The sequence below is a fragment of the Motacilla alba genome, chromosome 13 (assembly GCF_015832195.1).
Source record: "Motacilla alba alba isolate MOTALB_02 chromosome 13, Motacilla_alba_V1.0_pri, whole genome shotgun sequence".
Classification (NCBI taxonomy): domain Eukaryota; kingdom Metazoa; phylum Chordata; class Aves; order Passeriformes; family Motacillidae; genus Motacilla; species Motacilla alba.
In genome coordinates, this window is record NC_052028.1 from 7,620,224 (window position 1) to 7,647,056 (window position 26,833).

Genomic DNA, 26,833 nt, shown 5'->3' on the forward strand with positions numbered 1-26,833 from the left:
AGCCGCGGCGAGACCCCGGCAGAGCCCGGCCGGCGGGGCGGTGCGCCGCCACTCGCGGCATTACGGCGGGGGGCGGGCCGAGGGGCGTGGCTTAATGCACAGGGCGTGGTTAGAGGGGGCGGGGCCGGCGGGAGGTGGGGCTGGAAGGGCCGGGGCGCTTCTAGAACGGGCGGCGGGAGCGGCGGCGGCGCGGTGAGCGGGGCACGGGCGAGCGGGGCTGGGGGTACCGGTACGGCCGGAGCCCGCGCCGAGGCGAGCGGGGCAGGGCTGCGAGCACGGGGCTGAGGCGAGCGGGGCAGGGCTGCGGGCGCAGGGCTGCGAGCACGGGGCTGAGGCGAGCGGGGCAGGGCTGCGAGCACGGGGCTGAGGCGAGCGGGGCAGGGCTGCGAGCACGGGGCTGAGGCGAGCGGGGCAGGGCTGCGGGCGCAGGGCTGAGGCGGGCACGGGGCTGAGGCGGGCGGGGCAGGGCTGCGGGCACGGGGCTGAGGCGAGCGGGGCAGGGCTGCGGGCACGGGGCTGAGGCGAGCGGGGCAGGGCTGCGGGCGCAGGGCTGAGGCGAGCGGGGCAGGGCTGAGGGCTGAGGCTGCGGGCGCAGGTACAGCAGCAGCCCGCCACTCGCTGTGCCCGCTGCCGCAGCCCCCGGCACTCGCGGTGGTCCCGCTGCCGGGAGCCCCGAGCGCTGCCCGGCCCGAGGCGTTGCCGGCGGCTCAGCCCGGGCGCGCCGCGGTTAAATCCCCTCCGCGGTCCTCGCTCCGCTGCTGGGGCCGGCGGGTCCCCGCGGGCCGGGCTCGGGGGACGGCGGTGTCGCACAACATCTCGCGTCTGTGTAAGCGTGCTGGAGCTGTCATCACAGAAACAGGGGAAGAGCTTGTTGCCGTTCTCCGCGCTGTTTGGGTTTGCTAGGACTGGCATTCCCGGTTAAATGACTGCCAGCTGACTTTGCCAGCTGCGTGAACTGGCTGTGCGTGTTCCCTGCCTGCCGCAGGCTCAGCACAGAGCAAGCCATGGCTTAAGCTTCGTAGAGGTGTTCAAACCCCACTTGTTCTGCTTCTGTCTCATTTTGTTTTGCTCTGAGCTTTGTTTACGAAAAAAAAAAGAAGCTTGTCCCTGCACAGTTGTGCAGCTGAGCTGGGGACGAGCCAGGAGAGCACAGGCAGCTGTGTGTGACCTGTGCGATGCAGCGACCGAAGCCTCGGTGGACAAGGCTGTGCAAAGGCAGGGGAGAGCAGCTGGTGAAAACTGAAGGCACTAGCTAAGTGTTACCACTGCTCAGCTGGGGCACGGCAGCTTGGCATGTCATAAGATGGCAAAACATGCCTTGGACTAGACAGCAGTAGTTTTATTTCAGGATGCAAAGAATGTCCTTGTAACCTGGAAGCCAGGAGGAGAGAGGATATGTAAATAAAGGCTATTTTTGGGACTGTCTGACTTTGTGATGTTTGGTGTTTCCAGCCAATAATCATCCCTCTTCCTCAGTAGTAGTGTTCCCCAGAAGACATTTTTGTAACAAAGCCTCTCGCTCTTTAGTTTTATAGGTAGTCTGTGAGGGTGAAGTGGAACTGAAAGGCTGCTGTGGCCATCTTACCAGGGTAATATTTCATCTTTCTGGCATTAAGGACTTAGAAATAATCCCACAGGTATGTTGTGAATATATATAGCAATCAATAACTGCCATTCACGTTTCACAAGCAGAGTGTTATTCTGCATTGGTAAATTGGCACTGCTATGACACTAGCAGACAAGAATGTGGCCTCTTGCTAATGCCATGATTTCTTAGGATTCAATTTTTTAATGTGACTAATCATGCTTCGGGAAGCAGTGCAGGAATTACACACTTCAAGGAGAGTAACAGCAGAGGGAGCAGGGTTTACCAGTTAGCATAAGAAATTTTTCACTGGAGGTTTAAGTCAGGAATCCAGTCTGTTTATAATTTCCATGCTGTGTGCATTGGCAAACTTCCAGAGAAGCAAGCTGTAAACATAGATATTTTTCCTATGACTAGTTCTGATTTTTGTACATGGTTTTCTATATGTCAGAGATATGAGAACATGGAGTGTGGAAGGGGGCATGTTCTAGGGTGATGTTAGAATAGACTCAGCCTCTGAGATAATGCCTGATTTTAATTAAATTGGTTTGAAAGAAACCGTTTACTGACAGCAGACCTCTTAATAAGAAAATAACTCCTCTTATTTCTGAACAGGAAGATATTTTAATGCTTTATATGGCAAATGATAACTTATTTCAAGTTATGTTAAGTATGATGATATACTAAAGTTATGGCCTTTGCACAGTAAAATGCAGTCTAGATATTAATGCTAAAAAAATGAGCTGTAGTGGAAAAAGCCCTGAGTCTTTTTGTCTCCACCAACACTGTGGGCTTTGACTCCTGGCTGCTTTATAGAGGCAGAGCTTGCAGAGTAAGATTCAAGTGGATTTGCTGTGCCTTAGACTTGCATCAGTTTTGCTGTCTGCTGGAGTGTAGAAGAAACATTCTTTGTTATGGCTTAAAAAAATGACTGGGAGCTAATCAAGATGATTATGGCTTCTAAGGTGGTTATAATTTATTTTCTGTTAAAAGAAATGCCAGCAGTTTTGCATGATTGTGCTGTGTCCTTGTTAATGTTTGCAAATGAACAGCTTTTCCTCATTTTCTTTTGGCTTGCTTTGAGAAGCACAAGGCAATCACATTGCTGTTTTTGCTAGGTGATTACAATTGATTTTAGATGCATATTAAAATGCTTTGTAGAGGGAGGTGGTGATGTTGGTATAAGCTGCTTGGAGCAGTAAAACAAATGTGCACTGGAGGAAGGGGCTGGGTTGAACACTGGTGCATCTGAGTTCATGTGCATAATGAATTTCAGCTCTGAATTACTTGTTTCAAAGTCTTCAGCCAATGGTGTAGGTTTTCTTTCCTTAGAATTTAGTAACTTTTAAAATGTTTTTACCTGCTATCATGTGCTGGGCAAATCTGCAAGACTTGAATACTGCTACAAGTCAATGGTTTTATGGCTGCCTTTCTTGGTTAGTATTGAGAGAGGCTCTTCCTTGGCATCATCTTGAAAATCTATTTATAATTAAGCCTATCTTTTGGCTCTTAATAAGTGGGCAGCCTTGCAGGTTTTTTTTCTATCATTTTCCACTTAGTTATCATTAGCCTTATTTGCAGCCCTCAGCACTGTTAGCAGCTTAATGCCTACTTTTGAAGCTCCACTGTTTGTGGAGGGGAAAGGGCTGCAGCCATCTGCAGCACCAGTTCAGTGCTCCTTGGTGTGTCTGCAAGCAGGAAGATGGGGTGGAAAGCAGTGGCATTTGGAGGAGCCCCAAACAGACCTGTCTCATCCAATAGTCAAACCTCAAACTGCTGCTTGAGGATGGACCAAGCTTCAGAGCCTCAGCTTTGTGTGCACCAAGAGCTCATCGGTGGCCTGAGGTGATCTTGAATTGGTGATTTGCTTGTTGGATTTCATCGTGATACTTAAGTGTAGATCCATATGGAAGCAGCTGCTTTCAGAGTGATTTCCCAGGTGTCTTTAACAGCACAGACAAGCACAGAAGAGGAGACAGGCTTGTAACCCTTACTTGTGTCATCAGCTTGTATGTTGTATTCCAATAGCTCAGAAAAATGGTATCTCAATCAGATGTTGACAGTATCTGGTTATGATACTTTGTCTCCCAAGCTTTATTCCTCTGCAGCAAATTCTGGGTTGGTAAGCATGGAACCAAACCAGAGAGCAGTACTCTGCCTTAATCACTTAGAAGAAGCCATTGCTGTGTGCTCTGAAAAAAATTTTTGCCACCTAGTTTTGGAAAAAGAGGTGACTTTGCTTGTAGCAGTTGGAGCAGTTAGATTGCACCCCAGTTCCCCACCTCCCCTCAAGAAGCCCCATAGCAGAGGGAGTGCTGTCACCTTTAACTGAGGAGTGGAAGGACACTTTTGGTTTTTTTTTCTTTCTGGAGTTCATGTGATCAAAAAGTGTTCACATATGAGTACAAGCAACACTCTGGTCTAATTTACCACAATAAAGGGTATGACTTGTATTCTTTATAATGTACAGACTGGTCTTATGTTGGTTCCACTTAATTTAATTTTCCTGCATGAGAAGTCTGTGCAAATTTGGAGCTGGATGGAGGACTTGCTTTTTTTGTCCCTGTTTTCAGTTAGGCTGTCAGGCAAGTGGAGTTCTGTTGTAGTGTGGTGAATAAAGGAGACCATAGCATATCAGTGTGATCAGAAGTTGAGTCCTAAAGGCACTGGATGTAATAGGTATTTGTTTCCTCTTCTGACCTGAAAAAAGTCCTCCCTTTTGGCTAGGAGCTGGCCTATCTTCCCTGTGACTAGATATGAAATTCAGAGTGAATGAGAAACTAAAAACCATGGTAGATATGCAAGCAACTTCTTTTTAATAGGTCAGGTCTCTTGTTTTATATCTTGTTGATTATGAGGTTTTCAGAAAGCTTATTTAATAAAGAATTCAGTCTAACCTGTGGAGAAAAATTCCATCCTTGTGTATTTTGTCTAGAACTTTTTTCCTTCTGCCAGTGTTCTCTGAGTCTGACTGCACTCTTTCCATAGGAGTAATGATTCACTGAGGTCTTACACTGTAAAGAAGAAAACCCAAAACGCACAAAAGAAAAGCCAGAAATACAGGCAGTATTTGCTCTATGAAGGCTTGTTGTTTGGCATTTGTGTTTGAATAAAACACGCTGCTTCACACACATTTGTCTCCATTATTGAGGCATGAGCTGCTCGTGCCCCTTGTGCCCCTCCTGTCCTCCTTTCAGCTGGAGTGGGGTGGGCACACGTACGTGTTGCTGTGCACACGCGCTCCTGCCAGCCAAGACTGTGGTTATTCGGCCTCCTGTAATTCATTATTTGTGCTGGTTTTCCCAGTAACAGCTGTGAAAAGAATGTACAAACAATCTGCCAACCCTGCAGCCAGGTGTCCTGCTTGTTTGAGCAAGAGCTGCTTTCTCTTTTTACTGAGGTCTCTGTTTATTGACTCAAGCAAAGCTGAGTAGGGTGGTAAAGCTGTTGCAGATCTGCTATAAAGACAAGCTGGTAGCTGTAGTACTTCTTGGCAGACTTTCTCAGCCATGAGAGAACATGGTGAGGAGGTGCAGGAGAGTGTCGAGTTGTTTTAACTGGAATATTCACTTGTAATTATTCTCCCAGGCTTTATGTTGTGCATCCAAAAAGCCACTCTGTTAAATGATGGCAGACTACTCAGATGGACAGATGAGGCTTAATATGTCCAAATTAATGTACTTCCCAAGTGCACTTGACTTACTGTGCTTTCTGCTACATCACTTATTGTGGCTTGTAATATTGGCAGACCTCTGCATGGCACTATTCACGCAGCTTTATTCATTTCTCAGATTACCCATGTACTAGTTCTTAACTAACTTAAACAAGCAGTTTGGGAATATGTGGTTTGCAGGAGGGTGAGAAACAGAAGAGGGAAAGGAGAAGACCTTTTATGATACTGTGAGACGTTTTCCTGCTTACTCATGCTTGCAAACTGTTGTACATGATTCTGAGTCTTTGTGTAGTCTTGTAAAGCAATCAAAAGAATAATTTAAAAATAATCATCTTGCCATGTGATAATACACAACAGAGGACAGAGCTAGTGGTGGTGGTGTCACTGAGGATGTATTTGGTCTTTGTGGCACTGGTGAGCCCAGCTGAGGGTGAGAGTTTCAGCTGTGCTGTGGGCTTGGAAGAAAGAAATACCCATTTTTCATCTTTTGCCTTGTGGATAGTTCATCTTTTGGAGGCAGATGTGTGGAGCCCAAAGGAACAAGTTAGAGTTATCACAGAATTATCTTGATTCCTTCCTATTTGCTGTATTGCTTGAAATTTCAGGATGCTGCATTTTTCTTTTATTTTTCTCTTCCATTCCCCTTTCTCAGGCTGATTCCATTTTGCCCCCAATAGTTGCATTTTTACTGTATTTGAAGTTACTGGGTCACACATGGTAATTCTGAGCCACCAGTTTGTCCAGTTAGATTGAGTAGGAAAAGGTAATAACTGCTTCCTGAGCTGAGGTGCAGAGTTGTCACCTCCCTTGTGACGCTGTGCCAAAGTGTGCCAAGAGCTCCATGTTTGAGCAGCAGTGCTCCTGCATGAGGCTGGCACTGTTGCCTCTTCCTGCTTGGTGCACAGGCAGCTCTGGAGTGAGCTGTGGGCTGATGCCAGCGCAGTGCTCCTCACAGAGCCCCTGGAGAGGGTGTTCTGGTCATCAGGAGATGGATGACCCCTCCTCCCAGGAGGCTCTTCTGTATGCCCCTTGCATCCCTTGCTTCACTGGAGCCCATCTGCTCAGACTGGCTTTCCTCCCCATACCCCTCAGGCTGTGCTTTTGGAAGTGGAGCAATCTGCTTTCGACATCCCTATCTGGGGCTGCGTTTCTAAGCTGGCACAGCCTTTGAAATACAGAAGTTATAAGGGCTGTGCCCAGAGGCCAGTATGCTGAGATAATGCATCTTGAATAAGCAGAGCTGGAAATTCCACTTCTAACTTTTCCAACTGTTGCTGCCACTTCTACACTACAAAATGTTCTATTTCTCTATTTGGCTTTCTCACTATTTGTGTTTCTAGACAGTTTTTAAATAACTGAGTTTTATAGAATGCTATAAACCCATTTAATTTAGACTTCCATTATTATTATTGGAATATAATTTGTGGGTCTCATATTTTCCAGCTCTAGTTATGTCTGACATGGAAGGTGTTGAACTGCTCTTGCAAAAGAGCTTTTCTCACTGTCTCAGTGGACTATATGTGTATATAGTTTCCCTTTTCCCATGTGGGTTTTCCAGTGTCTTCCATGTAAATCCCAAAGAGTATGCAAGATAGCATTTGATACTGTTACAGCTCCTATGGGTGAAGAAAAGCTTTTTCAAGCTTTACTAATTAAAATTCAGAGAGTCTAAATAATTTTCATGAGGTTAAAATTACTTAAAATAAAGGTTAATGTTATTTTTATTCCTCCTTTTCCTTTTAATTTTTCACAGGTATCTAGAAGATGAAACCCTGGCTGCAGTTGATGTTCTTCCCTTATGTTTTCCTGATCTGGCACACAGAAGCAGAGTTCTTCACCTCCATAGGTGTGGAAAGAACCAGTGCATGCTGTTGTGATGGGGTTATTGTGATTGCTGGAACTGTTCAAGTTATCATCTGAAGCATATGGCTTTCTTCATGTGGCCCTGGGCAACAGTGTCTCTATTAGGAGAAGCTGCTCTTCTGCAGCAGCAATGCAATTTGCAGTTGGCTGACTTGGAACACTGATCAACATGATTCAAGTTTCTCTGGGCTCTCTGTCAGTAAAATGAGATGGGGTCTGTGTTCTATTACGATTTGTGCATCTGTTGTCATCTTAAACAGAGCACACCACTTTATGCTAGAAAGCTTAGTCCTGAATTTGAGTTATGGAAATAGTTTAAGTGGTAAATATGTGAAGGTTTTTTTTTTTCCACAGCACCCAAAATCTCCTGTCTTATCAGAAAGTTGAAGTTAGGGGTCAGAAGGAAAAATCAGTAACTCCCTTACATTGTGTGTTTTGCTAGGCCTGAGTAAATCTTAAAGAATTTGCATTGTAATAAATCTGTAAAATAATTTGATTTTATGACAGCTTAGTTCCTGTGTTCTAATAGGATCCAACCATGTATGATTGTGGTAGAGCTTCAAATAAGCACAAACTGAGTTTTCTGCTGTTAATTGGTCTAACATTTTCCTGCTGAGCAGTTCGGGGACTTCCCCTCCATAAGGGCATTAGAGGCTGATTAACTGCTGCTGGCTGTTCTCCAGAACGTCCTTTGAGCCCGTGGAGCTGTTTCTGAATGGCAAAGCTCGGAGCTCCTGGTGGGTTGTTCTGCACCACTGTGTGGAACTGCCCGAGTCCTGCTGCCAAGCCCCTCACGTGCCCTATGGCTGCCTGAACAATATTTAACTACATGTGTATTATTTGCTTCTGATTTTTTCTAAGTTCAGTAGCATTTTATAAAAAGCTTCCATGAAGGATCACCTTCTCTTTACACTTACCTGTTTCTGAACCTTTGCTAACTCTGAAAATAGCACATCCTGCTGCCTTCTGTCTGCTTAATCATGCCTCATTCATAATTACTTTGGAATGCTGGAGCTGTGGTTACATTTATGAATCTAATGATGTTCTTTCAGTTTGGGCTTTGAAAAGCCAAGTTTGTCACAGCAATTAGGACTAATATGTTAGCAATTTCCACTAATGCTAATCTGGAGAGTGTGTGTGAGTCTATGAACATTAGTCTGAAATTCCTTTCTGTGTAATGTTAGGCTGTTTCCATGGTTACCCGTATTGTAAACTGTAACTTTAAATGATGTTAGTGATTACACTAGTAATTTGTTAGTGTGACCTAATCTATGTCCATATGTAGAGCAGATGCTTTGGCAACCATTTGGATCTTTTGTTGCTTTGTCTCCATAGCTGTATGAGTGTCAAACCTTCCTTTTAATTGTCTTGCTTGCACTTGTAATACCAAAAGTAATTCAGAGGCAGAGGAAGGGTCAGAGCCACATGAACTGTTGAAGCTGGGACTTTAAAAGCCCTTTGAAGTATTTGAATGCCAGACCTAAGTGTCTAATAGCTTCTGTGGTTTACAGGCATTGAAGTGCACACCCTTAACTTGTCTGTTGTTTGTGATGGTTTTAATAGCCCTGAAGCATTTACGGTTTCTTTTCTGTGCATTTGGGAATTGTTACTTTTTTAGGACTGATGAATATTTGCTCCTACTCTTTTTAGGTCAAATGACAGACCTGATTTATGCAGAGAAGGACTTGGTACAGTCTTTACAGGAATATATCCGAGCAGAAGAGAAAAAGCTCTCTCAGATTAAAAGGTAGGGGAGATTTGTGTGATGAAGGGTGACAAAATAGCTCATTTGTGTTCAGTCACACCCCGCCTTCTTTACCACTCTCTGATGCTTTCTCTAAATCTTTTTGGCATTTCCTCAGTAGATAATCACAGGGAGAGGGTAGGTACAAACCTGGTTTAATTTATTCCCATTAACCTACAAGGGTCCCTGCTTCAGATATCACTTAGAATTTGCTCCTTTAGAAATGGTGCTCTGGTGGGCTCTCCCCACTTTGCCCTGTCCTTGTACCATCGCAGGACTCCTGTAAAGAGGATACATCAGAGTCATGTCATGAGAGCTGCCTGGCTGTGTGCCAGTGCTCTGTGCTGCGTCTTGTTTCATGCCATCAGCTCTGCTTACAAGAGCCAAGTGTGCCAGTGGCATTTACCAAGTCTCTGGGTTCCTTCCTGTGTTGGCTTTGCCCTCAGGGACAGTTCTCCTGCCCTGTTCTCTTCAGGTGCCAGCCTGGCTGCAGCGCATCTCTGATGTTGTCCCGGTTGCTTGGATCACTAGAAGGGCTGTTGCTGACAGCTGACACTTTGTGTCACGTAGGAAGATTGTTAGTTCTCCTCTAGCCAAAAGGAATACAGACTGGGGTGTGACTGGAGAACAGGCTACATGAGGTCCAGGTTCAGAAGAGCCAAGTGCCTCTAGAAGGAGTTGTGCTTTCCAAAAACTTCTGAGCTCAAGGCTGTATGTGTCAATCTGACCTTCCTTTGGGAGTGTAGGATGAGAATAGAGCTATGGAGTAGTGGAATGGTAGGAATTCTGGTCACAAATACACAAAATGTTCTTTTCTTGAAAAGCTGCCCTTTGGAGGCAAAGCAATATCCTTTTCAAGTAGTGGTTAAGAGAATATCTGTTCAATCTATGAATAGACTGATATTTTTAAGGCTCATTACAACTGAGATGCGTGTCTGCTGAAGTCAGGTTTAAAATACTGAGCAGGGAAATACTTTCCCTTTGAAAGAGACTATGTAATTAAAAAACCTCCACTTTATCCTTGTGAACTTAAAAGGTTGAAAGCCAGTTCTGACAGTAAAAGCAGCAATAATGTGATCTAGGTATGTAATTTGAATGGTTTAGGAAGGAAGATGGGCATTCATAAATGCCTGAGAACAATTAATGAATGCACCACTTCCTTCTTAAATTGTGTGCACACTTCTCATTCCAGCTGGGCTGAAAAGATGGATGTACTGACCAGCAAATCAGCCTCTGATCCAGAAGGGTATCTGGCACACCCTGTAAATGCATACAAGCTTGTGAAGCGTTTGAATACTGACTGGCTGGAATTGGAAAACCTGGTTCTTCAGGACACAACAAATGGTAAGGAGTTACAGGGGGCTGCTGTCAGGAGGCAGCCTTGTCTTCTGGAAAACCACAAGCTTGGCTGTGGTTTAAATATTATTGCCAAGTTTGTTTAAAGAACAGCTAAGGACTTGACTTGTGTGTACTGATTATCCAAATCAGTGAAACTTGCAACTGAAACACATCTTAGTCAAGACTCAGAAACTGTTTTATTTGGCAGAAAAGGGAGAATGGGACATGCTTAAAGCTGTGCTGGTAACTGTTGAGTGTTATTGTTCTCTTGTATATAAACTGCTTCATTTGCTTTCCCAGTCTGTTGCTTCTCTTGATGATCACTGTTTTTTGACCATGTTGATCAGAGAATAAGATTAATAATCAAAATGAGTCCCATATTGAACTGGTGGAGAAACTTGTATCAGCCCCAGCATTAGAGTTGACGGATGCTGTAGTCTGTCAAAACCAGGATAATAGGATTGCTCTCTCTAAACCTGTCCTTCTAAATCAAATGCTTCCAGTACTAATCCTTAGGTTTGCATAATTTTATCAAGTGTCTGCCTGAATTTGCTTGCATACCTCTTTTAAGTGGAGGTTTATTTTTACTGGACTCTTGGAAGGTGAAGGAAGAGGTGGTTGTGTTTTTCAGGCAGAACACCAAATGGTTGCCCTTTCTTCTCTGCATATGCTAAAGTTGAGGTACTTGAAAGTTTTTTCCAGACAAGGCTTTTATTGCCTTTTGGAACAGTTATTCTAAATGCAAATAAAATACTCAAGTCTATTGAATACGTCTGTTGCTAATTCTTTTTCTGAAGGTTTCTTTTTCCAGTTTGGCTTGCCATATGATTGGAAATGGTTGGGCTGTTTTCAGTTGATGGCTTCCTCTTCTGCCCAACCAACCTGCTGTGTAACCCTGATATGTTTACTTAGTGCATTTAATTTTATTTCCGAATATCATCTGGGTTACTTATCAGGTTTAATGCTCTCACTCAGGCCCTATGGTAGTGAGGGGATCCTTGATTAGGGTCTCTGTCCCTGGGACTGAGACTTGAAAAGCTCTTGTGGCGTGGCTTTAGAAGTTGGAATACAGAGTTGGAGATCATTGACCAGTACTACAACCTAAAATCAGTTGTCTCTATGGGTATTGCAGGAGATTTAATGAAAGCTTTTAAGTTTTCATTTCAGAAAGAGACATTACAGGACAATGAAGATCATTAGATTCACATTGTACATCAGTAATTTTGTGGCACGAGAAAATTGAGTTTAGTTATTTACTATTTATTTTTTACTCATGAGCCATATTTCTTGAAAAGGGACAGAAAACAATGTGTTTATAACTTTTGAGCCTAATAAGATGCTTTAAATCTGGGTTATTTGAAACTTAATTCTCAGGCCAGAGCAGATGTTTCCTATTCTATGTCAATCTTGTACTGATACTTATTCAAGCTCTGGAAGTAACATCTTCCCCTTTTACTGCAAAGGCTTTATTGCAAATCTTACAATCCAACGTCAGTTTTTTCCAACTGAAGAAGATGAGACCGGAGCAGCGAAGGCTCTGATGCGCCTGCAGGACACCTATAAACTGGATCCTGAAACCCTCTCTCGAGGGAACTTGCCAGGTATGTGCACCAAGGTCTCCTCAGCTTTAACAGGAAGGAAGTGGTAGCATTCTCAAACTCTCTCCAAAAGTCCTTTATAAATGAGGGTTAACTGGTTTTGCCACAGAGATGTTCCAGAAAATTTTGAGACATACTGGGATGTTTGATTATTAGCTGAGTCCTGATGAATGTTTGTTGCTGCTGCTTATGAGACACCTACCAAAACGGGTTATCAGCTACCAGCACGGTGTTTACAAACTGAATAGGCTTTGTTGTTGTGTGGGTAGATGAGCTGACACAATATTTTAAATTATTATAAGTATTAATAGCCATTAATGATGAACTAAATTTTAAGTCTTATATGTGCATCTTCTGAGCTGGAGCAACTGGAAATCAGTGCAGTCACACTCAACTGGACACCCAGTTTGTTTAAATCAAGATCAGCTTGCTTATGCACAAATACAGATTTACAGTAGAGAAACAAGCTGGCTGTGCATGTAGTCAGCATGTAGTCAGGCTTCTCTGACCATCTAACAGTGTTTATCTGTAGGTTGGGTGAAATTTGTTAGAGTATTAGTCTGCTCTTCCTTTGTCTACAACAGAAAACACAATAGCTTACCACTGTAGCTTCTGTTAACTTCTGTTTGTTTCCAAAGGAATGAATTAGAATAAAATTAAGGTAGTTTACTCTTTAGTTCTGATAGTGATCATTGTAGTACTGAACTTAAAATATTGTCAAAGTATTGCTTCTTAGAAACATTTTTGGATGATAAAAGTGTGTATTTACAGATACTTCTTAATGTGTCCCATGTATTTAAGGCGAAGGTGCTGGTGTGGATTGCTGAAATCTGTCTTTTTTGTTTTTAGGGACAAAATACAGATCCTTCCTGACAGTTGGTGACTGCTTTGGCATGGGGAAGACAGCCTACAACGATGGGGACTATTACCACACTGTGCTCTGGATGGAGCAGGCCCTAAAACAGCATGATGAGGGGGAGGATACAACAGTCAGCAAAGTAGAGATCCTAGATTATCTCAGCTATGCTGTTTTCCAGTTTGGGGATTTGCACAGAGCCATGGAGCTCACCAGGCGGCTGATATCCCTTGGTAAGAGCAAAGAGCACCTTACTAAAGCTGGGAAGTGCTGCCAGCAGCAGAGCTGGGAACAGTTGTGGCCCATCCACATTGGTGAGCTGACTGGAAGGGATATCCTGACAGATCACTTGTAATAAATGTAGGTCCTGGAAAAAAGTCTGTTTATACATGAAGAGTCTTTACAAGCTGTCTTATGGTCCCTGCTGTTGTTACCCAAGGCCCCGGTGTGTCTGCCTGCACTCACTGCCTGTGTGCTTTGCTGGAGGGTACTGAGATGCTGTGTTTGGCAGTGGTTAAAGCCTTGCTTGTCTCAAGTGGAGATCAAGGCTACCACAGTTGTAGGCAGTGCTGCACCTTCTGTAAAGTCTTGCTGACTTTACATACACCTCTTTATTCCTCAGTGCAGGTACTCATGGATGCTGGAATGCTTTGCCTGAGATCTTACACTATTTATTTCTGAATATTCAGAACAAATGGAGTTTCTTAAGACCTCTTTTTATTTCTGAACTGTTTTTAGCATCCTTTGAGTAAGCAAATAAGCTTCCTATCCAGCTTTGCCTACTTCCTGCAGTGGGAAGGTCTGTCCTCTTCATTTAGATTTAGCATTACCTGTGTTGGGTATTTGATGAGTTTTTTAGTGAGCTGTGTTCATTAGTTTAGATACTAGTAGCATCCTGAGAGTAGGTGAAACCTTCCTATTGAAAAATATTTGTCTAATTTCTGCAGAACTAGAATTCTTAAATTAAAATTTCCAAGAATATGAATATGCATTGAATCTAGCTCTAGGTGTTTAGCACTGATAGCAGAATGCAAATCCTTATCAGCAGCAAACAGTGGAACATAGTTGGCAGTCCTTTCTGAAAGCAGCAGCTTCCTCTGCTCTGGGCTCAACTTCCCTATCTGGCCACTATTACTCTGTGCTCTAATGAGTGGTGACTGGAGTGAGCTTTTGGGTTGGTTCCACGAGATAAACACAGTAAAGCTGGGAAGGCCAGAAGGGAAAGAATCTGTTGTAGGTAGTAGCGTCCAGAAACACAAATGAGCAAGGAATTGTTCCTTCTTAGTTATCTGGAGTAAAGGTGTATTGATGATGATAATTGATTCATACCAACGTCATTAATAAATCACTGGTATGTCTGAAGATGCTAATGATCCAGGCTCCCTCCCATATAATCCTGTTAGAGCTACAGATGGATGCTGTAGGTGGACTCAGAGCTTCCCAACCTGAGACAAGTCTTTGGGACTGAAGGCTGTGGCTGGACTCCACCACAGTACTTGGTTAAAGTGTGCTTGTGCGGTGTGGGGAAGAGCATGGTGGAAAGGAGGGGTACAGCAAGTGAGCTACCTTGGCTGGTGATCTGCTCACCTTGGGTAGAACTGGTCAGAGAAGTTGACAGAAAAGGAGGAATGTGAAGAACAAAAACCTTGTAATATTTTTCTTGGAATGCAAGTTTTATGATGGGTTCTCCCAGAAAGGATTCTTTTGTATCCTGACTGCAGCTCTCCTTTGTGAGGACAGAAGCTTTCCAGTGTGGATTTTCAGTGCAGACTGAAGCCAATGCCTTTGTTTGCCTGATAATGCTTTAGGAAGGGAAGAATTGTTGCTGTCTTGATACAGGGACTTGTTTGTACTAACAGTTTGCAAAAATCACCGTTTCTGTCTGGTTTTCTCCCGATGAAGACAGCACTCATGAGAGAGCAGGCAGTAATCTGCGGTACTTCGAGAAGCTGCTGGAGAAGGAAAGAGAGGAGAAGGAGAAAGAAAATTCAATGAACAAGACTGTGACAACCACAGAAGCTGTGGTGCAAAGTGGAGCCTATGAGAGGCCTCTTGACTACCTGCCAGAGCGTGATATCTATGAGGCCCTTTGCCGAGGTGAAGGGGTGAAAATGGTAAGAGACAAGAATTTCCTGACTGTGCTGCCTTTGCATAAGGGTGGTCAAGCTTGGTGGAACATGTTGTTTTTCGTTCGGTGAAGCTCTTTTTTTTGAGAAAAATTTAAGTTTGGTTCTGTCCAGGTTGAGATTTGCATCTTGTGTCTTGGCTTGTCAATCTTGAGCTGTTACACACAAACAACTCTTAGCCATACCTCTTAAGGGTTGTTGAAAATTGATTCTCCTCAGTCTGTCTGCTCAGCTTTTTCAAAGTCAGCCATACAGACATGAAATGAGGCTTTTTCCTCTGAGAGCTGATTGTGCTTTACCACACTGAGGGAATCACTTTATTCCTGCCCTTTTGCATCTTAGACATGTTCTTCTGGAGTGACTACTTTGACCAAGTGATTTCCAGTACCTCTCAAGAAATACTGCTTCAATTCTTAGTCCAGGGGAAAGAACCAATTTATTTCATCTGTATAGTCTTAATTTTGAAAACCAGACTTTTTTTTTTTACAGCTCACTGCTTGTGTAGTTCTTAATCTGTAATCTATTATGGTTTAATTCCCCTAAAGTTTAGTGTTTCAGATGCTGCTCAGTGGTATTTGGAGCAGGATATCTTGTTTTTAATTGCAGTGAATTGCAGAATCACTCTTGTTTACCTCTTGTATCTTCTGGTCACCTGATGGCTTTTACAGTGTGTGTGGAATGAAGCTCATCTTCTTGCCTTGCCTGTTTGAAGTTCAAGAAAAGTGTTTGAGCAAACAGTGCTTTGTTTGGCATTTTGTTTCAGACACCTCGAAGACAAAAAAGGCTGTTTTGTAGGTACCATGATGGAAACAGAAACCCTCATCTGCTGATAGCTCCCTTTAAAGAAGAAGATGAATGGGACAGTCCTCATATTGTGCGATACTATGATGTCATGTCTGATGAAGAAATTGAGAAGATTAAACAACTAGCTAAGCCAAGAGTAAGTTTCCCTTTTTCCATCTCACTAATAACTGCCAATTCCGTGCTTCAGTCTCTGTTAGCGAGGACTAAGCAAAGGATTTGAAAGATCTGGTTTTGTACTACAGATGATACACTGCAGCTGTGAGCCTAAAGGGAAAGATTTTGAAACTGCCTGGTGATGTAGGACCATAAAGCCCAGGCTCCCAAATGTATTTATGCATTGTTGCGCTTAATTATGCAAAGTTCTCGGTAAATGGCTTAGAAAGCTTTAAGAAATTAGAAACTAGACTTGAAAACATAAATGGCTGACTTAAAATGATAGGAGTAGGTGTGCAATATGTCTTGATTCTGTCTTTTGAACTGGAGCCAAACTTAAATGAATTTTAAAAACCCCAAATCTCAAGAGAAGTGGAAAGAAAAGAAATGTAAGTTGTGCTAGAATAATACCTAGAGATTTGGGTTTGTTGGTTTTGGTTTTTTTTGTTTGTGTATCCTGGAATCCACTGCTTCTGTTCTAAACCATAGATGTTTCTTGTTACTCATGATGTGAGTTCTGGTGTCTCTGCGCACAATAAAAAAAGCAGCCACCTCATGCAAAGCTGGTAATTATCTGTTTTTTTCTGGAGGTGGAATTTCCTGCCTGTCACCTTTCTGGCAAAAAGTAGTATGGCAGTGTGATAGTAGTAGACGCCCCCTTAGTTTTTCTGTCAGGTCTGAGCAGAATGTAAAACTGAACAAATCTTTGCTTATAGAGGAGTGGTTCCTTTTAGCACTCTTCAGGCTGCCACTGTGAAATATGGTACTAAAATTCCAGTCAAGACTTACCCTTCTGTAAGTATTTCTAAATGTAAGCATAAATAGTTAGAAACAGACTGAGAAACTGATGCTTCCCAAGATTATTAATAATATGGGATGTTTGTGAAGCTGGTCTTCTGTAACTACTAGCCAGCTAGGGAAGTGTTGGCTGAACTCTCCTGTCTCAGTGAGGAATCTCACCTCCTTAAATGGAGAATTTTCCCTATTACATCATAGTAGAAAACTTCAAGAGCTTCAGATAAATTGGAAGTATTTACATAGAGCATATCACTTAATCTATTTTATCAAATAAAGCACTGTCTAAAGACAGCTTTTTTTTTTTTTTGGTTCTTCCTTTTTATTCAGAGTTTTATGGAAAGTCTTAATGCTTGGTCTCTGAATTCTGCATATATTACTAATGTTAGAGGAATTTTTCATGTAATCTGTGTAGTGTAGAACTGCAGTCAGTCCCTAGAAGAATAGGTAAATATTATAGCCTAAGATTCAGATGGAAATTGTCAATTTTAAAAAAGCAACCATTTCATTATGAGTTGTTTTTTCTAAACCTCAGCTGCAGGAATAACTTTAAATTCTGCAATGCTACTGAAAGAATGGAAAATGCAAGTCCTGTGCTGAGATAGCCCTTAATAAATACAGCTTAATTTTAGCCTGGAAATTTTAGTTAGGAATCATGGAAGCTTTCAGACAGAACTGTGAAGTGTTATTTTATTTTAGGCTCAGAAAGGTGACTACTTTGTTTATTCTAAAATGCATTTGCAAGAAATTTTTACATTTGAGTCCAAGCACTTCAACATTATCTGCAGTTTACACTTGCCAATACTTTTTGTAGAGAAAGAACATCTGTATGTGATTGGGAGTAGCTGCAGTTGAGTTGCTTTTTATGCTTGTTTTGCAAAATGCAATCACTGTTACTTCACTTCCAAAAAGTCAATCCAGCTTTTCAGGCAATCCATCAGAACTGGCTGGGGAGGGTCAAGAAAATTCTTAGCTCTGTTGCTGTGGATAGCATTGAGGCAGCTCCATCATAGTATGAGAACCATATTCCTAGAATTCTTAATGTTACCTGCAAGCTAGGGATGTCTGAACAGGCAAGAATATGGCATGAAGTGTGGAGGCATGAATATCTGAGCTCGTGCTACAGGGTTTCAGCAGTGCAGAATTTCAGAAGGAAATAACAATGGAGAGCTTGCTAAACTAAACAGACTCTGAAACAGTCAGTGACGCTTCTGACCAAGGAAGGGTGTTATGATTTCTGAAAGCAAATGCCTCTTACAAGGCTGATTTCTCCACCCTGAGAGAGGAAGCCTCACATTTATCAGTTGCTTATACCAACTGAGACGTAGATTGTGTGTCTTAAATGAAGAAACCTGCCTATCAGAGCAGATAGGAAATAATATCAAAGCAGTCAAGCTTATTTGAGTTCTGATTTATTTAGATCATACGCTAGGTGCAGAAATCAAGCAAGCATGTACAAGCTTGAAAATGGCAGCAGAATGAAAAGTCTGGGAAGCAAAATATATATCCCCAAATTCACTGTACCAGTGAAGAACAACATTCAGTCAGCCTGGCTCTTCTGTTATAATTTATACAGGCGAAACCTGGAACAAAATAACAGTGAGTCAGGATTACAGCAACAGCTGTGCCAAGAACTCTTGTATAGGGACAAGACAGCTGACATGGAGTGTAAAGCTGGCTGGAGACTTATTTGAGGAAAAATGAAGGAAATAATGACTGCATTCTCTGAAGAAGAGGCAAATAAAAAGGCCTTCTGTGACCTATAATTAGGTGGAAGAAAAGAGGTATGATTTAGAGTGTGTGTGGTTGGCAGGAGTTAAATTTAAATGTGGTCTGAGTTTACAGTCAAAGAAAAGAGTGTCCCAGTTCTTGTTCTCAGCTGCAAGAATGAAACCAAAGTGAGCTGGTGTATTGTTAGCAGTCATCTGTCACTCTGACACCACAGCAAACTATCAGTTTTGCCAAGTTCATTTTTGTTTCCTTCAGATCTGGTCATATGGCCTAAATGTGATGATACTCACTGTTTAAAACGCCTAGGTGTGCTGTGCTTTTGCAGAGTTACCTTCATCAGAGCTAGATGTTCCAGGCATCTTTCAGCTGGAAAATTTGAGCATGGAAATGTTGAGAGTTGTCTTTGGGAGTTTTCTACTTCTTGGGATTTGCTTGTCCCATAGTTTGTAACTCGTTCTGTAAAAGTTTTCACTTGTTATTTTACGTCAGAGAATTATGTTGGGGTTTTAGTCCATATGAGGAGCAGGCTGATTAAATTCATGGACTATCCAATGATTTTCTCTTTGCTAGGAACTAGGACTTCATGTGTTGCTAACTTTTGTTGTTCTTCCCTCTTGCTAATATTGACTCCAGCTGTTTTAAAAAAATGTGCCTTCAAAACCTGTTCAGCAAGCAACTCATGGATTAGTCAATATCATGGCTTGTGCAGCCCATCAGACTTTTTCCAGGATCAAATGCAGGTGATGGATTGTATTTGTGTTTCTGCATGTGTGGTTTTAGCATGAGATCAGATCATGTTCTAGGTTGAAGCTCTTTCATCCAGTGAGTTACTGAAGTTGGACCAATCAGGTGTTTGCTTTTGTTTAGATATGAGAAATTTTCTATCCTGTAGCTGATGTGTTTCTTCCCCCTTGGGATTTTTTTGGCACAGCTGGCACGAGCCACAGTACGTGATCCCAAAACCGGTGTCCTTACAGTGGCTAGCTACAGGGTATCCAAGAGGTAAGCTGAGGGAAGGGCTGAGCTTTAAGGTTTTTGTGCTTAGCAGCTGTTGTTTGCTACCTCCTATGTCTGAAAACCTGAACTGCTTTGCATGTAACCAAAGCTTTCCCAACAAATGCATGGAAAATGGCTCTTTTAGCCATCTGACAAAGGGCAGAAGAATCCTTCTGCCTCGGGAAATGTGATGTGGTGATTGGTATTGTAAAATGATGTGTTGCTATCCTTCCTTTAGCTCATGGTTGGAGGAAGATGATGATCCTGTTGTGGCCAAGGTGAACCAGCGAATGCAGCAGATCACAGGGTTAACAGTGAAAACAGCTGAGCTCTTGCAGGTTGGTGCACTGGCTTCATCCTGGTGGAATTAGCTGCTGGTTAGGGTGGTCTGGTGCAGACAGATGTTTTCCCTGTGTGTGCTAGGCAGAGAAGGGTGGAGATGCCAAAGCAGTATAAGCTAACTTCATGCAGGAATCTGATATTTACCAGTTTGTTCTGAGGGAAATGCCTGCTGCTTATTTTTCAAGTCTGCAAAAGCTTGTTCTCTGTCCTAGTTCAATGTTTCTAAGGCCCAAGTATTTTTTCTATAGTCTCATATGAATTCTGATCTTTGGATGGCTGTTGGGAAGAAGAGTGCCAGTAGTACAGCACTGCCAGAATAGCTGTATCTTAGTCCATTCACTCTTTCTCTTCCTCCGTGCTCCTTGAATTCCTGTTTCAGAGCTTGATAGAAATACTCTTGATTACAGGATATCCATAGAAACCAGGTATTTGTGTAGTGATCTGGGAGACACATTAAGTACAGCCTCAGAGTAACTAAAGCATGTTATGTGATTATAAAGTAAGTGAAGAGGTGCTTTTAAGTCAATTTTCTGTGAAACTGGAGAGGCATTAGTATGTAGAAGATCATACATGAGTGGTACAGAGTCCAGTTCTGTCCCCTAGGCTGAACTCACAGGGAGTTGCACACTTTCATCTGCCTTTCCTTCGGGGGAAGGAAGCAAAAACGTGGTGAAACTATTGCTGCTGAATGTTAAACAGGCTGTTTTAGTGATAAGTACAAACCCTCAAACTACAAAAAGGAAAAAGCACTCAAGTTGTTTCTCATCTGTGTACCTCAGTTCCGGCAATCCAAAAATAAATGAAGTGTACTATAGATAACCATCTTGCCACAAAGTGCTGTTTCTCAGAGCATGCTTTGGCTTTCTGAGAGCAGGTGCTATTCTGCAGCAGTCACTTGCAGTTCAGTACATATTTATGTGCTTCCTTCTTCCATGCTGTAGGTTGCCAACTATGGAATGGGAGGGCAGTACGAGCCACACTTTGATTTTTCTAGGGTAAGATCACACTTGCAATTATTTCTTAGTGGGGGGGAGGAGGGAACAGTTTGGTCTGAGAGAACTTTTGAAGGTGTTTTCTCTTAGAGCATTTAATATGTAGCCCTGTTGCATGGATGGATTTTGAATTCTGAAAAGCCTTTGCACTGCCTTCTCTGATGCTGAAAGTTCAAGAGAATTATGAACAAATCTCCCTGCTTACCTCTGGGACCTTGATTTCTTACACAGTAGAGGGACACCAAAAGAGTCATGCAGCACTTGAATGTGCTCTTTGCATTGTTTTATTTGTAAACTGAGGTCTGCAAGCCCTGGGTTATGAGTCTGCCTTGTTCCATTAGGCTTCTGAGTTCAGTGATGTTGTGCAAACCCTGCTTTGCTGAGTGCTTTAAAGCATTTTGCAGGAGCTGACTGAGGAGGAAGATATCCTTCCACCATCCTCCTGAAAAGTAAGCATTATGGGAATCCACATGGGTTGTACAGCCCTTCTGGCAGACCCCTGAGAGTGGCTGCAGCACTGGGGTCTAAAGAGAGTTCCCTGGGTTGCTTTGAGGGCAGTGCTCCAGCACAGGTTGCATGTACAGGTGGTAGTGCTGGGTCTTCATGAGGCACTAGAGGGCTCTGCCTGGCAAAGAACAGCTCTGGTTTGCTGTGGGAGAAAAGAAAAGCACATTCTTAATAATGACTCTCAACAAGTTCATGGATGTGCGAAGCACACTGAAGAGCTGTGGTGATTGGTAACTTCAAATATAAAATCCATGTGATGCCTTGGTTTCTGTGGTATTTCAGTGGGATCTGGCATAATTCATATTGTCCCAGTGGTTTTACCTGGTAGGAGGGATTGCTGCAGCCAGAGTATACAACCCAATAATTGAGTGCAGAATTGAAGCCTCCCAACTTAGCAGTGTTTAAAAAATAAAAAAAATCCGAGTTTTAACACTATGGAAGTTTGTATTCATTAACTTTGGCCCATTCTGAGAATTTTCCTCTTCAAGTCTGCTTAGTTTCCTGAGTTGAGCAAGTGTTCTTAAATTCTCTTCAAATCCTTTGAACTCAAGGACCTCAGGCATCAAATTGGCCACTGTGGACTTTACTTTTGGATTAGGAGCTGGAACAGAGCTCCACTTGGAACATAACCTTGGCTGCATTTGTCAGCTGAGGCAAGGCACTTGCAGAGGTTGCCACAGTTCTAGTCTGGTCCTGCAGGCTCTCTGTGGATCACAGACTTTGTGTTGAAATAGAGGTGCTGCTGTGTCTCCCCAGCTTCTGATCAGCCTTGAAGCTTTTTATTCCCTTGGAGTTCTCAAATAAAGGCACTTCAGTAGCTGCCTATTAGAGCTTGGAGATTTTATTGGCTGTTCAAGTTAGATTTTTGCTGTTGAAATTCAGAAATTCATGGTTAGACTTGGGTTTCACATTCACAGCAGTGGCAGTTAACAGGGAATTCTCTGTATCTCAATGTTCTTATGTTAGCTTTTTTGGATTGGATTTGCATATGCAAGTCTTGGGGTTTTTATGAACACATTTCAGAAAAGACCACTTGTTTATTAAAACATGCTCCAAGCAGATTGAACTACAACATCTTAGACATGGTGACTGTGGTTTTCCCTGCTGTTTGTCTTTTTCAATACTGATTTATTGTTTTCTTTAAATTTGAACATTACTGCTTTTGTGTGTAAAAATGCAGCTTGATGTCTCCTGACTGGAATGACTTCCTGACTATTAGCAATGTAAATAAATTTCTAGTTTAATTTTTTTTGAAGGAAAGGCACTGGTATTCTGTATGTTCTTTCTGCTTCTACACTGGCACCAGTGTGATCTCAGCTTCAACATATGAAACTCAATGTTTTTTACAGACTAAAGGCAATTTGATCTTTTTGATGTGGTCTTTAGTCCTAGACAGGCAACCACCTGAAACTACTCTATAGTTTTGTCTGCTGTCAAAACATGCATTTGCTCTGCTAATGACAATATTTCTTTGAATTGTTAGATTTACAAGACTCTGTTATCTAAAACTCACTGAAGATTAATATTTTGTATTTGTGTCAGTTGTTGACTTTGGATCAGTGCCCAGAACAATAATGGCCTGTTGTTGACCTTACTTGGATAACATCTGTGCCACAGGCCCTGAAAGCATTGCTTCTATTCTCCCTCCAGAATTGTTCAGTGCAGCTTCTCCTCGTCACATCCAAGTGCTCTGTGCATGCAGCTGTGCATCCTGGCTGCAGCTTGTGATGGCTTTAACATTGCCCTGTATCAGTTATCCCCTTTCTATTCCAACTCTTTAAATTGGGCTTGAGGATCTCTGCAGAGCTGCATGTAGGTAGCTCTGGTGAGAGCCTGTTGGAACCCGGGTTAAAGTTGTTGTCTGTTGCAGCGACCCTTTGACAGCACACTCAAATCGGAAGGAAATAGGCTAGCGACGTTTCTTAACTATGTAAGTACCTCTGTCTGTCTGCTGTCTGGGAGCTCGAAATTTGCAGTTATTCTCATTTAATTTTATAGAAAGATGAGCCAGATGCTTTCAAGCGGTTAGGGACTGGAAATCGTGTGGCCACTTTTTTGAACTATGTAAGTATGATGATCCTTTATGCATTGAGTGTAACTTTAGCAGCATCTTTTTACAGCTTGTGCAGTTGGTTATTTGTAGAGGTTTCCTGGCATCTGGCAGTAGGGATTTCATTATTCCTGCAAGCATCAGGTGCTGTCCCATCTGAATTGATAGAATTTTGGTGGTATTTAACGTCAGAGCAGAAAATTGAAATATAGAACCCATCTTCTCCTTTCGGTCACTCTGCTATGGAATCTTTTATTTAAGTGGATTCTGTGGGGGAAAGGAGACTTTGGCTTATTTCTCAGAGGGAAATACGTGGGGTACTCATGTGGTATACTTTTGGAGAACTTGACTATCAGCCACTTAATGTGAGACAGCCATATTTTTCCACCGCTGTTTGACAGCACGTGATGTTGTGGTCTGTGATCCTCTTCCTCAGCTGTGTGGCAAAGCCAGAGTTGCTCAGTTGCTCTGCACAGGTGCCTCTTCAACAAGTGAAGGCAGGCAGAGCTGATAAATTTGGTGCAACTAGGTTACAGTGCAGATTTGAAAGATTCATTAGTTGCATGCGTTATACAGCCCACAGACCATGTACACTGGAATCCTAAACAGCTGCCACTGGGAACAGTGGCCTTGTTTTCACAGTAGTCTTCTGACACTAATTTATCTATCAACCTGTACACTCTATATCTTTAGGATCACCTCATCTTCAGTATTTAAGATTTTAGTGATACAGCTTAAATATTTTATCACCGAATTTTAAATTTGTTGGCTGACATCATATTTTGAGAGTGAAATAAAGGTCAAATCAGAACCAGATACACTTTCAACTTGATATGGCAGGGAGGGATATAATCTTCAAAACAAGAATTGGAGTAAGATGAGTAGCTGTGAAATACTCTGCTGTAAAGATATTTTTATTTTAAATTGAATCAATCTTTGTTTTGTTTGTTTCTCAGAATTTTGGATGACCTTTGACTTAGAAGGAACAATACACATCTTCTCTGCCAGTTGTACATGGTCAAAGGCACTTTGCCCTTGTTTGTCCAATATAGAACTCACAGCACAGCATACATGTACCACCAGCCTTACTAAACAGAGTAGTTGTGTGGCTGAGACATATATTACCTTGCAAGGCTGCATACACACGCTTCCCAGCTGGAAGGGGCAAAATCCTGTGCACCTGTGGCATCTGATGCCCTTTTATTGTACCAAGCAGGAGGACACCAGAGTGGTAACAACATCTGCTTTAAACAGAAATCCAAGTTTCAGTAGGAATTGTGGGGACTTAGGGAGTGTATTAGTAGTTTTTAAATTTGATGGGAGTTGGATCTGACTGATTTGTTTCTTTTAATTACAGTCTGATCCAAAGCTTACCTGAATTCAGTGGAAAGACATCATGTTTTCAATGGGAGCATTTCTAGAAACTTTAGGGTTTGAGTCAAGTCTAGAATTTACAAGAAATGCATTGTTACTGATGAATACAGTAGGGTTAAATTCATTCCAGTGTAGTAGGACAAAGCATAAAGATACATGGTTTTGTTTCGAGTCACATAGCTGTAGCTCTTGAAGCTTGAGCTGCCTAAAGCACTTGAAATTGCATAAGACTGTTGGTGAACAGCACAGAAACAGTGCAGAAAGAGAGGTTTTCTAATAGTTTGTGTAGTTTTTGAAGTGGTTGACCAAGATGCATAAACTAAATCATGAAAACGAGTTCCAAAGGCATGGTTTCAATTTATGAGGAAATATGTGGTTTAACAGACACTTGTTTTCCTAATTGGATCATAAAGTGGAATGAAATTCTTGAAACCAGCTTACTCTGAGGTCCTCTCTCTTGTTCTAGAGTATCAGCTTACTAACATTTCAGGTACACAACTTCTAGTGGCTATTTGAAGTAGAGGATACATAATCTAGGAAATCCATATCTAGATATACATAATCTGGACAAAAGCCTTCAGCTGAAATAAAATGCTTCAACAGCAGGTACTGCTTCTTCTGCAGTTTGTGCTGATTGAAGTGCACCCTCCTCATCAGTGCTGCTTGTAGAGGTGCAAGTGGAAATATCAGGCCTTGGGACGTTTATAGCTTGTGAGACTCTATAAAAAACCTTGTAAATGTACAGTTTGTGGACTTCATTTTCTCAGATGAGTGATGTAGAAGCTGGAGGAGCTACAGTTTTCCCAGATTTTGGGGCAGCAATATGGCCCAAGAAGGTAAAGTCTGTTTATGTGTTTGGATTTATTCCTTCTCTCTCCACTTACTGTCTCTCCCTCTGCACAGTCCATGCAGTCAGCTGATGTGACACGTGCAGTTCATTGCAGCTGTAGTGATCTTGCAGACCAAAGGGCATCTCCCTTTGTTGGTAATGTGTGGAGTGAACAGTTTTTTGTACAGCTGTTTTTAACAAAGTAAACTTGTGTTCAGTAGAATTCTTCTGTGCTCTGAATATGGCTGTACTGGAACAGGACTAAGAGTTTTTCATGTGCTGTTGATGGTGACCTGTTAAAGCACTTCAGCTGCCTGCAGCTGAATCCATAGGCATCCCCCTCCCCTTCCTTTAACCTGGTCGTGTTGACTAGGTTCTGACTAATCCAGATCTGATCTCACTTTTCAGGGAACAGCAGTGTTCTGGTACAATCTCTTCAGAAGTGGTGAAGGGGATTATAGAACAAGACATGCAGCTTGTCCAGTACTAGTAGGGTGTAAATGGGGTAAGTAATACTTCTTTGGAAACCAATCCTGATGGAAGGCTCATGTATGTAAAGCTGGGGAGACACTGAACTCTTAAAGCATTTAATAACCTGGGTACCACTTCAACTACTGGAGTCATTTGGCCAAAATGAAATTTCTTGCCATTGATCTTATGAAGCATTAAGCAGCTGCATTGTACAGCTATAGCTTTTCTAGTGAGTTTCTGTGTCAATGGCAGCACAGAGGGTAAGACTGTCACTGGGTTTGTGTGATGTATCAGCATCAGAAGGACTTGAATGATCACTTGGCTAGAATCAGGTCTATTCCTACCAAGATCTGCCCATAGTTTGAGCTGCAAAAGGATGAGAGCTCCTTGTAAGGTAAATGGGAGTGTCTGGACATCAGGAATTTCTGCTTCCTGCTGAAAGCTTATCAGGCTTCATATCATCTGTTCCCATACCTATATCCCCTAGCCTCCAAGGTGTGCCCTGGAGTGCCAGAGCATGCTGACTGTCAGTGATACAAGCCCCAGAATACACTGCTCTGTTAGTGTTGGCTCCAGAATTGTGCATTGGGGAAGATCCTTTCTTCCCCAGCCTTTTGCATCTTCCTGTGTTTTCCCTTGGGTGAGTAGAGAAGTATAAGCATGGATCCCCAAACTGAAAGATTTTACCTAAAGTATCCATCTAGGTTGTGATGATACCCGTGCTGGGTACATGGTGATAACTAATTCTTGTTCCCTCTTTCCACAGTTTCAAACAAATGGTTTCATGAAAGAGGAAATGAATTCTTAAGACCTTGTGGGAGAACAGAGGTTGACTGAACTCCAGCCTGCTGCAGACCTTTGTTTCTGTGTCCTTTTCTACTGTTGTTTGTTCCAGTTCATTTCTAAGAAATGATCCATCTTTTTCTCCAAGAGTCCTGGCACTTTACTACAAAAGAACAATAAAATATGTAACACCTGTGAAAGAAAGTAAATGGCATTGTACACA

The 26,833-nt window shown here is 42.4% G+C and overlaps 1 protein-coding gene across 8 annotated transcripts; it reads left to right on the plus strand.

Annotated features, from left to right (window-relative positions):
• The first annotated feature begins 127 nt into the window (after positions 1–127).
• Positions 128–26,833, plus strand: P4HA2 (prolyl 4-hydroxylase subunit alpha 2). Of its 8 annotated transcripts, none has more exons than XM_038150385.1 (16): positions 128–192; positions 7,012–7,104; positions 8,772–8,868; positions 10,058–10,209; positions 11,667–11,804; positions 12,651–12,890; positions 14,560–14,771; positions 15,547–15,723; positions 19,198–19,268; positions 19,501–19,600; positions 20,546–20,599; positions 22,974–23,033; positions 23,102–23,167; positions 25,295–25,363; positions 25,765–25,861; positions 26,594–26,833. In XM_038150385.1, the coding sequence occupies exons 2-16, from the start codon at positions 7,023–7,025 to the stop codon at positions 26,662–26,664; spliced, it is 1,686 nt and encodes a 561-aa protein (XP_038006313.1). In that variant the 5' UTR covers positions 128–192; positions 7,012–7,022; the 3' UTR covers positions 26,665–26,833. The 8 variants fall into 8 exon arrangements, with proteins under 8 accessions (XP_038006313.1, XP_038006309.1, XP_038006306.1 ...); XM_038150379.1 differs by lacking the exon at positions 22,974–23,033 and adding an exon at positions 1,528–1,637 and having other exon boundaries at positions 155–192; XM_038150381.1 differs by lacking the exon at positions 23,102–23,167.